The sequence below is a fragment of the Solanum stenotomum genome, chromosome 2 (genome assembly GCF_019186545.1).
Source record: "Solanum stenotomum isolate F172 chromosome 2, ASM1918654v1, whole genome shotgun sequence".
NCBI classification, from domain to species: Eukaryota; Viridiplantae; Streptophyta; class Magnoliopsida; order Solanales; family Solanaceae; genus Solanum; species Solanum stenotomum.
The window spans coordinates 10,605,475-10,620,257 of record NC_064283.1 but is presented as its reverse complement, the minus strand read 5'-3'; the positions used below and the strand labels follow the sequence as shown (position 1 = coordinate 10,620,257).

At 31.5% G+C, this 14,783-nt stretch overlaps 2 protein-coding genes and 1 long non-coding RNA gene across 3 annotated transcripts in view; 1 reads left to right on the top strand and 2 right to left on the bottom strand.

Moving 5' to 3' along the window:
• LOC125854468 (uncharacterized) overlaps positions 1–2,431 on the bottom strand; it is a 175,191-nt gene extending 172,760 nt beyond the window's left edge. Inside the window, exon 1 of the long non-coding RNA XR_007445404.1 lies at positions 2,364–2,431. This is a non-coding gene — a long non-coding RNA (uncharacterized LOC125854468). The remainder of the gene's footprint in view (positions 1–2,363) is intronic.
• LOC125854466 (trimethyltridecatetraene synthase-like) lies at positions 1,901–3,376 on the top strand. The gene is made up of 2 exons (XM_049534020.1): positions 1,901–2,587; positions 2,661–3,376. The coding sequence occupies exons 1-2, from the start codon at positions 1,931–1,933 to the stop codon at positions 3,282–3,284; spliced, it is 1,281 nt and encodes a 426-aa protein (XP_049389977.1). The 5' UTR covers positions 1,901–1,930; the 3' UTR covers positions 3,285–3,376.
• A 9,798-nt stretch (positions 3,377–13,174) lies between these two features.
• LOC125855675 (uncharacterized) lies at positions 13,175–13,798 on the bottom strand. The gene has a single exon (XM_049535421.1). The coding sequence runs from the start codon at positions 13,796–13,798 to the stop codon at positions 13,175–13,177; it is 624 nt and encodes a 207-aa protein (XP_049391378.1).
• Between the last annotated feature and the right edge of the window lie 985 nt (positions 13,799–14,783).

The following is a 14,783-nucleotide window of genomic DNA, read 5'->3' as shown; positions in this document are numbered from 1 at the left end:
ATATGATTAATGACACTAAAATATCCAACAAAAATAATAATAATGAAATCGCGTAATACAAATATTGCAAATTAACAAGTCATAATGAAAATTATCATAATTTAAAAGTACTAAATCATGCTAAAATTAAGTTTAATAAGTATTAGTTACATGACTAAATATTAAAGGAAATTAAAATTAGATTATGTATTTTAATTGTCTAAACCAATATAAAACTAAAGAACAAATATTCAATATTATTGTCATTCTTAGTGTTGAATTGATTTTCTTTTTGCATTAGTATTAATTTGATTTTGATTTAAGATTTATTATAATTATCAACATATGTGGACTATAATTTTTATTGGTCAATTCATAATTCTAAGTTTCAAACTTGAAATAATATACTAAAAGATAAAAACTATGAAAAAGTATAAGAAATATTTAAAAATTATATCAAAGTAAATATTTATATGTATAAAATAAAATTTTAAAATTATATATATAATGTCGGGTTAGTTTGGTCTCGTGTTGGTTTTTTTTAGTTAAAACCAAACCAACCCAAATATAATCGGTTTTTTTTTTTCAAAACCAAACTAAGTCAAACCAAACCACTAGTCAGGTTTTTATTTAGGGTTGACTCAATTTACGATTTAATTCAGTTTTCGATTCAATTTTATACACCCCTATAGTCTATAATATACCTCACTCTACTCCCTAATATTTTTATCTCTATAATGATGTAGAGCTCCTTATTCATCGAGATAAAATATGACTATTTTTCACTTTGTATTAATTGACCTGTAGCGAATTTCAATAAAGATATACCAAAATCTAAGAAAAGGAAGACTTTCTTCCTTTTAACATATGGGATATAGGCTGGACCCCACAAACGAAACTAGAAACTTCTTTAACACAAAATATATATCGAAAAATAATTATAGTACTTCCTTCGTTCATTTTTATTTGTCAATTATTTTTAAAATAGATTTTTATTTTTATTTGTCACTTTTAACATATCAAAAAGAGACTACTTTTTTCAAATGTTGTACCCTCAATATTAAATACTTATTTTTCAAATTATTTTATAAGACATCATTTAATAGGAGATAATTTGGTAAAATACATTTATCATTAATTATTTTTTTAATTGATGTGTCAAGTCAAACTGTGACAAGTAAAAGGGAACGGAAGAAGTATTTTGCTCCCAATTTTTTTTATATAAAAAATATAGGTCTAACCCACCAATTTCCCTAGCTCCATTTGCATTTCTTAAGAATGAAATTTTATCTTGCCCTATTCTGTTCTGTCTTGCCTCATCTCGTTAAAATATTCCTCTACACTAAGCCATTGTCATCTACGAACCACTATTAAATATCTAATGTACTTGTTTTTTTAAATTTTATTTTTTATTTGATATCCGTAGCTTGTATTGGAGCTCCAACTGAAATCAGATAGCGCACTATAGGGAACCACTTGGTGTGATATTTCCAACAAAATTATCTCCATTTTTAAAATTCTAAATTGAGATCTTTAATTAAGGACAAAAGATTATCATTACTACATTATAACTCATATTAATGTACTTGTCCAATTCTAGTATGCAAGAAGTGTTCTTGACATTTCTTTATGTAATAAAATAAGCAATCACAAAAGAGTGATTTCTTTTTTATAGATTGCAACACGTGCACTAACTTTTTTCCACTTGAGGACGCACTTAACTACCAATTTTTCTCAGTATCAATTTTGCAGCAATCTTGAAAAAATATGATTTTTTTCATAGCAATATATGGGACCACTTGAAATATGCAACCACTTCTTCTCTTTTTATTGATTATTCAATTGCCCTATAAATATTTCTGAAGCATTCTTGAATTATATTATATCTATATTTAACTTCAATTACTTAATTATCGGTTCGAAGCCTGTTTTGATAGCATCATCTCCAGAAATGGCTAAAGAGATATTGAAAACACATGATACTATCTTTGCTTCTCGCCCTCCATTAGCTGCCGGTAAGTACATAAGCTATAACTATTCAGACATGACATGGGCATCTTACGGTGCACACTGGCGTCAAACAAGAAAAATATGTCTAACCGAACTACTTAATCCTAGAACACTTAATTCATTGGAGTATATTCGTGTTGAGGAAAGACAAACTTTGATTTCTCGTCTTTTTGCTCTCTCAGGAAAACCAATTTTGCTTAAAGATCATTTAACTCTATTTACTCTTCGCACTATAAATAGGTTGGTTATGAGTGAAACATATTGTAGTGATCAGTCAAACTCAGATGCTTCAATAGTAACTTATGAAAGATTGCAATGGATGTTTGATGAGTGGTTTGTTCTTAGTGGGGTTATTAATCTTGGGGATTGGATACCTTGGCTTAGTTGGTTCGACTTGCAAGGATACGTAAAACGAATGAAGGCATTAGGAAAGAATATGACAGAATTTTATAAATATGTACTTGAAGATCACAAGGCAAAGAGGCAAACAGAGGAGCATTATATTCCAAAGGATATGGTTGATGCTATGTTACACCTTGCTGATGACCCTAATCTTGAAATTAAGCTTACTACAGATAGTATGATGGGATTAATACATGTAAGTTTACTTAATTTCTCTAAAACTAGAATAATATAGATAGACCATTTCCTTAATTTGTCGTCAATGTCAGGATATGGTAGGTGGTGGAACAGATACTACAGCAACAACGATAGAGTGGGCATTTCAAGAACTTCTGAGGAGACCAAACATCATCGACAAGGCACACCACGAACTTGACAGAGCCATTGGAAAAGAACGATGGGTAGAAGAAGAGGACTTCTCTCAGCTACCTTATATAGATGCCATAATTAAAGAGACATTTAGACTTCACCCTTTATGTGCATTGCTTCCTCCCCATTACTCTATTGAGGATTGTAATGTTGCGGGTTATGACGTACCAAAAGGGACAACTGTTTTTGTAAACGCGTGGTCTTTAGGAAGAAATCCGAAGTATTGGGATAGGGCAGAAGAGTTCATTCCAGAAAGATTCATAGAAAATAACATAGATATAAAAGGGCAAAATTTCGCGTTGTTGCCATTTAGTTCTGGAAGGAGAAGGTGCCCGGGGTATAGCCTTGGTATGAAGGTTGTTCGAACAACAATGGCTAATTTGTTGCATGGATTCAATTGGAAATTAACAGGAGATACAAAGCCAGAAGATATAAGCATGGAGGAGATTTATGGATTGACTGTACACCCAAAAAAGCCGGTATCTTTGATCATGGAACCAAGACTTCTCCTCCATCTTTATTAGTACTTTAATTTGTTCTGTTCTTATCAATCTTGTTCAGTTTAAGCTATATCTAATATTAAAATAAAATTCCATATTTGACAAAGCAACAATTTTTAAATTGATCTTCTTTCACTTCTTGCTTCATCCTAAAAAAATCAAATGTTCCAAAGGCTTCCACATATAATATTACTCCATTATACTATAATTTCCTTAGAAGTAGGAGGTAAAATTTGCGTACGCGTTACTTTCTTTAGATCTGCCTTATGAAATTATATTGGATTGTTGTTGTTGTATAATTTAAATTCCCGTCTTATCTATTAGAGATAATTTTATTGATCTTCCTCTTGAGTTTGTTTCTTAATGATAACATTATATTTTTGTGGTGATTTGAATTATTACACTGGCCTGTCTTGTTTAGATTTTTCTAATAAAAGTCAAGTTAGTTATTTTAAATAATATATTTTTATAAATTCCAAGATTGCCCTTTTGCGTCCTCAATCACTAATAAAAAGTAAAGCTGTTTGACCAAACTAGTAGGAGTAAATACCAATTCGATTTTGATGATTCTATCAGCTTGGAACAGAAGTGAACAGAGCTAATTAATCAATAAGTCAAAATATGTCATTTTACTTTGTGTTTTATTTGTAGTTCTTATTTTTTATACTTAACATTGTTTGTTTTTGTTTTCAACAATCTATCCTAGTATGCTATTTATTAATTATCACACTATTTAGTTGTTGTCTTGCTTCTTTCTGGTAGACTTTGTACCGTTTTATTGTTGTTTACTATCTTTCTTCACTTGAGCCGAGAGTCTTTCGGAAACAATCTCTCTACCTCCATGAGGTAATGATAAAGATTACATATATTCTATTCTCTTCAGAGTCTATTTCCCCTGATTGCAGAACTCAAGTTCAGCCAAGCAATGAACTAAAAGGCACATTTCTAACATAATTATGTTCAGATGACTCAAGCTCTGGAGGGTGGAGCTAATGAGAACTCGAATCCGGAGACCAACCAAGTACTGGTTGCGGGTGAAACACAAGTTGTGCCAGAGGAGTCTATTAGGACTAGGGGTGGTGAAATTTTCAATCAATTGCTAAACACATCATTCACTCAAATCATTATGACATCCGGTCCAATCATGCAATTACACTATCGAAACTATCTAATACGATTACAAGACACTTTAACGGTTGCCACTACAACAATTACCACCGGATGATCTTGCGTCCATGGAGGGAAATGGTTCACTAGCCGCATTTTGGCTGCACAAAAAACAACAGAACAACAAAACATTATAAGCAACACCAGTTAAGGGTGCATTAGAATTTGGTGAGTCGTGAGGCTTATGATCTGATAACTCTGTTTCCCCTAATGCAGAGCTCAAGTTCAGCCAAGCAAGCTCTGGAGGGTGGAGCTAATGAGAACTCGAATCCCGAGATCATCCAAGTACTGGGTACGGGTGAAACACCAAGTTGTGCCTGAAGAGTCTATTAGGACTACTTCAGTGGACTTCAGGATGGAAAATTTGAATTATCCAAAGAATGAGGAACCACAAAATACTCATATTGGACCAGCAGTTGAGTTATCAAGAAATGTTGAAACATCAAATGGAACTAAGGAAGCAAGTGATCCTCCTGGTGACAAACTTGTGTTAGGCTCTCAATTACCACCACAGCAAGAAGAGGCAGAAAGCGGCGATTTTGATTATTCAGCAAAACTTCAAACTCAGAATCGACCCTATTAACTTAACAATGATAATTTACCTCAAAACATGCTTAGCTTAACACACAAACTCATCAAAAATAATTAACAATGATAATTTACATCAAAACACGCTTAACATAACTCACAAACTCATCAATTTCATAAATTAAAACAAGAAAATGTACCTACATAAAATAGACATATTGGTGTTACTCCCAAGAAAGTTGCATTTTAAGCATGATTTGTTGGTAGTAGTAACATTATTTAACAACCAGCTATTATGATAGCATCATTAATATCCCATCCATTCTTAACCAAAGATTTCAAAGAAATGATTTTTTAAGAAAAAAGGAATTAAATGCTTAAATTATATCGATTTAACATATTGGAAACTACTCAAATTGTGATCGATTTAACATATGCATGAAACTATATACATAATTATTTTAGAGAAACACACAAGAACTCAAAGCATTGTCGAACTCATCATCATAATTCCATAAACAATGTATCAACCCTATCAGATTCCAGCTCTTCCTCTATTTCACGAGGAATGGAGAGAAATAGAGATTGAGGATAATATGTGATTGTGATGCCCTGATGGATCAGGAGCTCTTCTTGAAACAAGAAGAGAAACTTGTCACGGTTAGGAAACACACCCATTAGCAATGGATGGACATTGCAATGTTTTCCTACACCAAAGAATCAGTTGAGTATGGAAGGCTAGACTTAAAAAAATAAACTTTTTTAAAAGAACCGTCCTATTCGCAATGTCTAAGCCCACAGTTCTCATTTTAACATAATAACAAAAAAAAACTAGCACAATAATTCCCTAGTATCTGGAAGATATAGGTTTACACACAGTGAAACTTGTTAGGCCAGCCTAATAATTCAATAGGTTTTGGTCATGGAACATGGCTAGTTTAGCTACAAGTACTGGGCTGAGTAGTTCTATCCACCAAGGCTTGAACAAATGAGAAGAAGATATCACCAAACAGTGTCTTTGAAAGAGTTGCAGTAGTAAATGGTTCAATTTTGCTGATTCTGGTAATTTTTTTACTGGTTTTGTTCAAACAAGAGAAAAAGAAGAAATGATTTTTGAATGATGGGGTTGTTAATTTGGTACAGATGGAGATGGGCGTCTTACTAGTGGATGTCATCAAGTTCTTTGCCATGTCCAATTTGCCTCGATCAGAACTCAAGCATGTTCTTTTCTATCTTTTCATGTTTGTCAGTGCTTGAACCATTAGAAAATTTTGATCAGTCTTGCTTCAAAAACATCAAAAAATGATATTTCATTTAATGTATCATTGACTTATTTAATCTTTTTAGATTGTTGCATCGTCTTAATTTATTCTTTTAGTTTATGAATCTAAAAGAAGATACAGTGTTAGCCTTGAAAAATATGTAATTGTGGGAGATTTCAACTAGATGAAATACCTTGTGCACACACAATTACTGTTTTGAAGAGCAAGATATTACATATATGCATCCCCACTGTTCTGATTACTACATTGCAGTGAATATGTATCAGATACATTAATACATAAATCTCAATACTTTAGATCCTAATTACTAAGATTCACGATAGCTTGTAATATTACTTTCTATACCATATTTTGGCCGCGAGATACATGTATCATTAAAGGCGAGATACATGTATCTAACTGTTTTAAAAGTCGAGATACACGAGTTGTTGTGGACGTTGTGGACACGAATGTCACAACTGTAGGACTTGTACATTTTTTCCCAAAGAAAAGTGAATCATTGAATTTATATAAGATATTCATGTTCATGTTGAATAATTTTTCAATTATATGAATTTTGCATTGTTATATTTCAATAAAGTAGCTTGAATTGTTAACAATGTGAAGTATCGATACAATATATGTGACTTTTTCTATTTTGTATAAAAATTAGTTCAATTTTGTGTGTGAGTGATTTATTTGATACATAATTAACTTATGTGAATCTATAAGNCCGTAGGACTTGTACATTTTTTCCCAAAGAACAGAAAATCATTGAATTTATATAAGATATTCATGTTCATTTTGAATAATTTTTCAATTATATGAATTTTGCACTGTTATATTTTAATAAAGTATCTTGAATTGTTAACAATGTGAAGTATCGATACAATATATGTGACTTTTTCTATTTTGTATAAAAATTAGTTCAATTTTGTGTGTGAGTGATTTATTTGATACATAATTAACTTATGTGAATCTATAAGCATTGATAAAACTCATATCTAAGTTATCTAATAATAACTTATATGAATCTAATACATAATTATGTAATTTATATGTATAGATAAGACTCATATCTAATGTATCATATACATTAAGTGAAATATTAATTATGTGTTTTTGAATTTTCCTTTTTGTATCATGTTCAACTGGTGGAAAATACCTTATACACGTAATATATCAAACAAACACCATTTTCATTTATATACAATTGATTAAAATTAGTTATGAATCTGATACTTATGTTTCTGAACTTTAAATAAATAATGTGAAAGATTTAGGTATTAGAGATATGTTATGTATCAACAACACTATAATTAAAACACAAAATATAAGAATTTACATGATATAATCAGTAACAAAAATATTCAAATTCAGAAAATGACATGAAACCGTTTTTAGAGTAACACTCTCAAGCCTAAGTAAAATTGTCTTAAAAAAGAAACAAAACATCAAAGGGTGTCTATTCGTTGATATATAATCGCTATTCGACAAGAACCAAATCATCTTGCTGCGGTGGAGTGAAGCGATCCTTGGGCTTTAGAGGATCATCTTTATCGCTGACATAATCTGACTTTGCCTTTTTAGTACCATATCTCCATAATAATGCTTCATATCTTGTGCGAAGATAATCAGCTTGAAAATCATTTGATGGAATGTTGATTTCGTCACTAAGGAACTCAGCAAAGGTATTCATCATGAGAAACATGTCAAGTTAATCTTATGATACATAATTGTAACTACAAAGTATCTTAATGTTTAGTTGATACATAATGATAAAAAAAAAAAGAGTTACTGATACTCAATACCAATTGATGATCTATACAAGCTGACAGATATTTGTATCTGATACTAAATGCCCACTAGTTGAACATTATACAAGAATTACCCAACGCTTAAACATGATACAAAATAATTGATTACAATTAAATTAGTAACTTGCAATGTATCTAATGTGTGTACCTAATGCATTTTAGTAAACTTTGTGTATATGATACATACTGAATAGTACATGTTTTGAAAGATACATTAATGAACATTATTTTTATATCAGTAATTTCACATAATTACAACAACTCCACACATGATACAAAAATGCCCACCAATTGAACATGATACAAAAATTGTCCAAACCTTAAACATGATAGAAACAAAGAAGAATGGTTAAATTAGTAACTTGTCATTTATCTCATGTTTGTATCCGATACATTTTAGCAAACTTTTATATTTGATGCATACTAAAAAAATACATGTTTTGAATGATATACTATTGAACATCATCTTTTTAGCAATAATTTCAGAAAATTATAACAGCTCCTTAAATAATGAACAAAATTAGGATTTAGTGTATCAACTAATTAAGCTCAAATATTGATAAATTACTATATGAAACATTATATTTTCATTAATGTATCATTATTTGATTAACTAATCGAAACACATTCAACAATCAATAAAAGAAGATCGACATACTAACTGATTACACTTAAATCCTGATACATTATAATATGAAACATGAATTTCGTCGTTTATGCATGATTTGTGATAAAAATTGATAGATTTTTAAAAAAAAACATCTAATATATAAGTTTTACTGAGCTTATCTTTCTAGTAGTGATGAACTTTCTACAGATTCGGCAAACTCGCACCTCACCACTTTTCGAAAATTTCTTCAACATAAAACCTATCAATCTCCGACTGAGAAAGAACCATATGATATTTCCATCTCATCTCGTCCTCCATTGTTGTTCACTGATAATACCAGTGCTCTCCATCTCACGGCAAATCCGGTATTACATGCTCCTTCTTCAACTTGTCAATGTTTACTTTCGCCATTATTAATGGATTGTGCAGTTTTTTGATTTGCTTTCAACCCAAGAAATATCTTCGGAATCAAAAACATGACGAGTGTTATTTGAGTTTAATTGTGTAAAACCAAGACTAAAAGATGGTGCATCATCCATATGATTCAACGTTTTGAAGAAGAAGAAAAATGAAAAATAAAGGATGAACAGATAGTTTTAAGAGATGGACAGATTAACTAATTCACGTTGGATTAGTTTTGACAAGATAGAGACTTCATTTTGAATTTCAAAAGTAATGGAAAAATTAACTGATAAGAAAATGGGGAGAGATTTGTGGAGTGAAATCAGGAAGTGATAAACTTTGATTTTTGGAATTGTGAGTTATGTATCCGACAAATTAGTTTTAGGAGGAAAATAAGGGATTTTGGAAAATTTTAGAAAAGGTAGAGAATAATGGAAATTATGGAAAAAAAGGTGTGTATATAGGTAATTTTTCCAATATAAATTGGGCTGGGTCTTGACCGACTCAAGTTTACTTTGGGCTCAAATGGACTTAAATTGCATGGTTAGACTCTCAAGGGTAAAATAAGAAAAATAATGTTATTTATGTATTAATTTTGTGAAATAACAAATATTCCCTACGTCCCTAATTACTTGTCTACTTTTAAATTGACACACCTATTAAAAAACAATAATTGATATAGTGATTTTACCATTTTACCCCTATAACAAAATTATTATTTTTTTATTTGTCAAAATGGATAAGTAATTAGGGATAATTAAAAAAAAAAAAAGTGGACAAGTAATTAGGAACAGAAGAGTATTAAGGAACATTTATTTTTAATAAGGACAACATATAAATGGAAGAAACCTTTTGTTTATGGAGTTTAGCAGTCAAGTATCAAAACTTTACTATATGTCAGGCAACAAAGTTTGAGAGAGCAGTAAATCCTATCCTATTTTATTTTGATTTTCTATATACATTGTTCAATACTTATATTAGAATTCGATTATTGACCTTTTGGAACAAAATACAAAGTTAATTAACGGAAGGGGAAAAAACAGTGAAATTAAGGCTTTAAGTCATCTATGTGGAGGTGGGGTGTGTTTGGCCAGCACATGTGGAGTCCATGTGGCATTTTAGCACCCATATGGATGCTTCCGTTAAACAGAAGGGCAAGTGTGGTCTAATAGTTGACGGGAAGGGCATTTTTGAGCCGAAATATATAGTTTAGGGTATATTTAAGCTATTTCAAGTAGTGTAAAGATAATTTTGACCTTTTTCCGTAGTCGTTTATGTGGATGTGGGTCTGTTTGGCTTGCACATGTGGCAACCATGTGGCATTTAACACACACATGGATACTTCAGTTAACTAGAATGGTAGGTCGCCCAATAGTTTAACGGGAAGGGTATTTTTGAGTCGAAATATAGTTTAAGGGTATATTTAAGTTATTTCGAATAGTTTAAGGGTAGTTTTGACCCTTTTCCGTATATTTTATTCTCTTTAGACTCCACTTGTGGAATTTCACTGAATATGTTATTGTTGTACTAATATATTACGATGAAGGCAAAGTGGAATGCAAATTTTGAAATAATCGTTATTTATAAGGTACATTTTAAGTAAAGGTTAAACTCTTGGGATAAAATATGGATATTACTAAATGATCATATGTAAGCTTAATAAAATAGTTCAATCCCACGATTAAGTTACCTAGTTTTTTAAAAAATTTAACAAAAAAATGCATCAGCTTTCTTAAAATGAGTTCTTCCTGAGGTCTTTTTATGCTATCCACAAACAGTAATACCTACTTTACACTCTTTCTTCATAATGCAGAATTTTTTTTATTTGAAGTATTTCATTGGTGATAAAGATTCTTTTTATTTTATTCAATATTTTGTTCGTTCGGGTTTTATTGTGTCCTAGCTCTATAATTCAGATGTTGTTTATTGTTAGATCAACTACTTATATCGATCCTTGAAATAAGACGGTAGGTATAACGGTATAGCCAGGGTGTGAACAACTAATTAACCAACATACTGTAAAAATTGGGTTGGTTCGATCTATAGTCATTAGGACCTTTTTCATGCAACAGTTTAACTTCACTGGAAATCAAGGCAAGTCATTTCCCTTTTTGTGTTTCCTTTGCTTAGAGAATTCCACCGTGCTTTCTCAAGTTCTTCAATGGAGAGATTTTTGGGCTATTTGTGCTTGAAGGTCCCTCGGGGAGATCTTGTCAAGTTGTTGTGGAACAGATTGAGCGCGATTTCTTTTTCAAAAGAGGTTGGCCAAACTTTATGGAAGAGAACAATTTAGAATATGGAGATTTTCTAACATTTTGGTATGTTGGAAACTCAAAATTGTATGTTAAGATATATGGAAGGACAACGAAAATGTGCATGTTAAGTTTCTTCAATTTTAGCTATTTCGATCCAAAATGTCAGTCTCCATGCTTTATATTTTAGATACAAATTTGTATTAGTCCACTTATAAAAAGCAACTGGTGAAACTATATGTGCAGCTCCACCTCCCGCTGATCAAACAGTTAACTCAACCGGATCAGGAAACCTACTGTCCCGATGATCACTTCATTTGAACTTGTCATGAAGGAAATTTACTTGAGGCATTTGGTAAGTTTGTTAGTTGCTAATACTTTTGCATTTGTAGATAAATGCTTAAATTGCCACTTCTTTGGAAGATGATATTGTGTGAAATGTAGTGTTTTAAGTACCTTGCACTTTAGAGTTTAGAGGAGTGTAATGTTTGAGTTCCCCGACAGTTATTGGTCGGAGGTAGCAAGTATTCTGAGGAATTGGTCGAGGTATGTGCAAGTTGGCTGAACATCACCGATTATCAAAATCTATATCTGAAAATTTTGAAGACTTGCAATTTTATTTGAATTTTGAAGAATCAATCACATTTTCATACTCTATTTGTGGAAAAGACGTATGTTGAGGATTAAAAAGATGGAACACTCACTAATCTATAGTATGCTCAACTGCTCATTTACTCCATACTCTGTTTGTGAGATGTTGACCGGTACCGGGATGAACCGGACCGGAATTACCGGGATGGAGACTTAGTTCCGTCCCGTCCCACTATATACCGGGATAGAATCGGGACGGACCGGAATGGACCGGAACGGAACGGAACGGGATAAACGGGACGGCACATATAGCTATTTCAAAAAATAATTATTTTTTTTGAGTAATTTTGAATTACGAAAATTCGAATGTTTTTTTTATTTTTCTAAGTTATATTAGTTTATAGTATTTAAGTTTTAAAATTTATAATAATTTTACTTAAGTTTATTTTAAAGAATTTTTTTTAATTTTTACGTATATAAGTTTGTAAGTTAAGTTTAATAAAGTTTTTTTTTTTAGTTTTTGAGCTTATGTAGTTATGTTATAAGTTTTAAAGATTTGAATCTTTTGAAGTTTATAAGTTATTAAGTTATACTTATAACTTGTAAGTTAAATAACTTAAGTTTGTAATTTTAAAAAAATTAAATAAACAAAAAAGAAATGCTAATAAAAGTAAATAATGACAAAAATATTATTTTTTATTTTAATTAAAAATGATTTACCGGGACCGGACCGGACCGGACCGGAACGGAACCGGAATGAACTGGGATGAACCGGTATCGGTATACCGATACCAAATCATGGTACCGTTCCGTTCCGTGTACCGGTTCAATGTATCCCATCCCGTCCCGAATACTACCGGACCGGAATGGTACCGGAACGGACCGGAATGGTACCGGTACAACCCGTTCCGGTGCCCAGCCTTAGGAACACTCACTAATCTATAGTATGCTCATTTACTCCATACTCTGTTTGTGAGATGTATGTTGTTATTGTCTACCAAAATTACTTTTCCTCTCAACAGAGTATTTTAAACGCAATATACATCAACTTACCTTTTAACTTAGTCTTAGCTGACATGTATGCCCGCCAACTTTCAGTGTACATAATTAAAACACACATCCCACGTGGCATTATACCATATAAGACACCACACAATATTTTTGAATTTAACTTTCACTTAAACAAATTCGAACTATTCATCAATTTCAATAATAGAAGATAACATAAGAAGTAGTCATTCAATTTTCAACAAACATCACAAATTCTTATTCTTTTATAAAATTACTAATCCAGTTTTTTGGGAGGCTTAACTCCAACCAGAATAGCATCTGCTCCCATTACAGCGAGTGATACTTTTTTCACCCCTTGTGCGATAACAGGATCTTGAATCCTTGCAGATTCTAACGCATTTCCGCACCAATTAGCTTTGTCAAGATTCACTTTAAGATCATAATCTGTTGTGTCATAACCATACCCTTGTTCTTCTTTAATAAACTTCACACTCCTTTCCAACCCACTAGCCAGATTTTCCCAATTTGTTTTGCAATCTTTATATGCCTGAATTGCTTGTGGGCTCTGTTTTCCTTTGGGTTTGGACAAATAGGCGTGTATATTTTTGGCATCGTCAGCTCCTGACTGAATAATTGCAAGTGCAAACTCTAACGGATTTGATTTTGATATAACCTTTGGATTACTTTTGAGGTAGTTTAAGCAGAAGGGTTTGTCAGGTATATATGTACAAGCCTTTTCGACAAGTGCATTATTGTTGTTATTGGGTTTTGGAAGTGGAGCAACAGCAGCATTTGAATACAGAGGAGATAGCAAGAGGAAAAAACAGAACAGGGGAAATTGAAATGTGATTACTTTGTGCAAAGAATGCATTTTCACAAAAAGAAGATGCTTAACCATTTTGACTTGGCCTTGCCCGTTTATGTTTCTTCTTATAGACGGCCGGACTGATAACTTACCACTATAAAAACGCGGAAGTGATTTCTTATGACCACTTACAAATGAATAAAAGAAAGTAACATTCAAAAGGACGTAAAACTAGAAAAAAAAGATTGTAAAGAGCTACAAAGAAAGACAATTAGGAAAGTCAAGCTAATTAAGTGAGAGACTCGAGAGCAGGTAAAAGAGTCGAGTCAATTAGGCTTGACGATCATGAGAAGCAAAATAAAATTAGGATTTAATCGAAAAGAAGCAAGGCTATGGACATTATGACAAATCATCATCGATTAAAAAAAATATTCTAAATCAGTTTGTATAAATGAAACTTTCAGACATCGTAAATACACTGAGATTAAAAATGGCATGGTGTGCATTAGGAATAAAGTTAGATAGATAGACTTGTTTGATCTCGAAACTACTATGTTTAATTTAAGTTTGACACCTTTCTATTTTTCCCAAGTTCCCATTTGGAGGTGGTCACACGTGGTATATATTTAATTTAATGGTTAAGATTTAGTTATTTAAAACAAAACCCTAATTATGGTTCTTATAATAATTAATTATTTCCATATATTTTCTACCAAAAGATTTTTACAATCCCACGATTCTAAATCTACATTATATTTTTCTTAGATGTATATGAAAAACGATTTCTTGTCTAGTGTAAATTTCTTAAATATATGATTGCGAGTAACTTATAAACATTTAATTGCTTTATCTTATTTACTTAAGAGTAATATAATAAGAGAAGTGTTGAAAACACCATAAACTTGATGAGAATTTAGGGTTGTATTTGTAGAATTCTCACGTCTAGGATTAGAGAAATTAAGGATTGTATTGATAAAAATAATGTTGAGTTACAACCTCCTTATATTGGAGAGAATTGTAGAGTCCTAAGTTAACTATACTTAGAGTCCTTCTACAATACCTATTACTACTATATAAT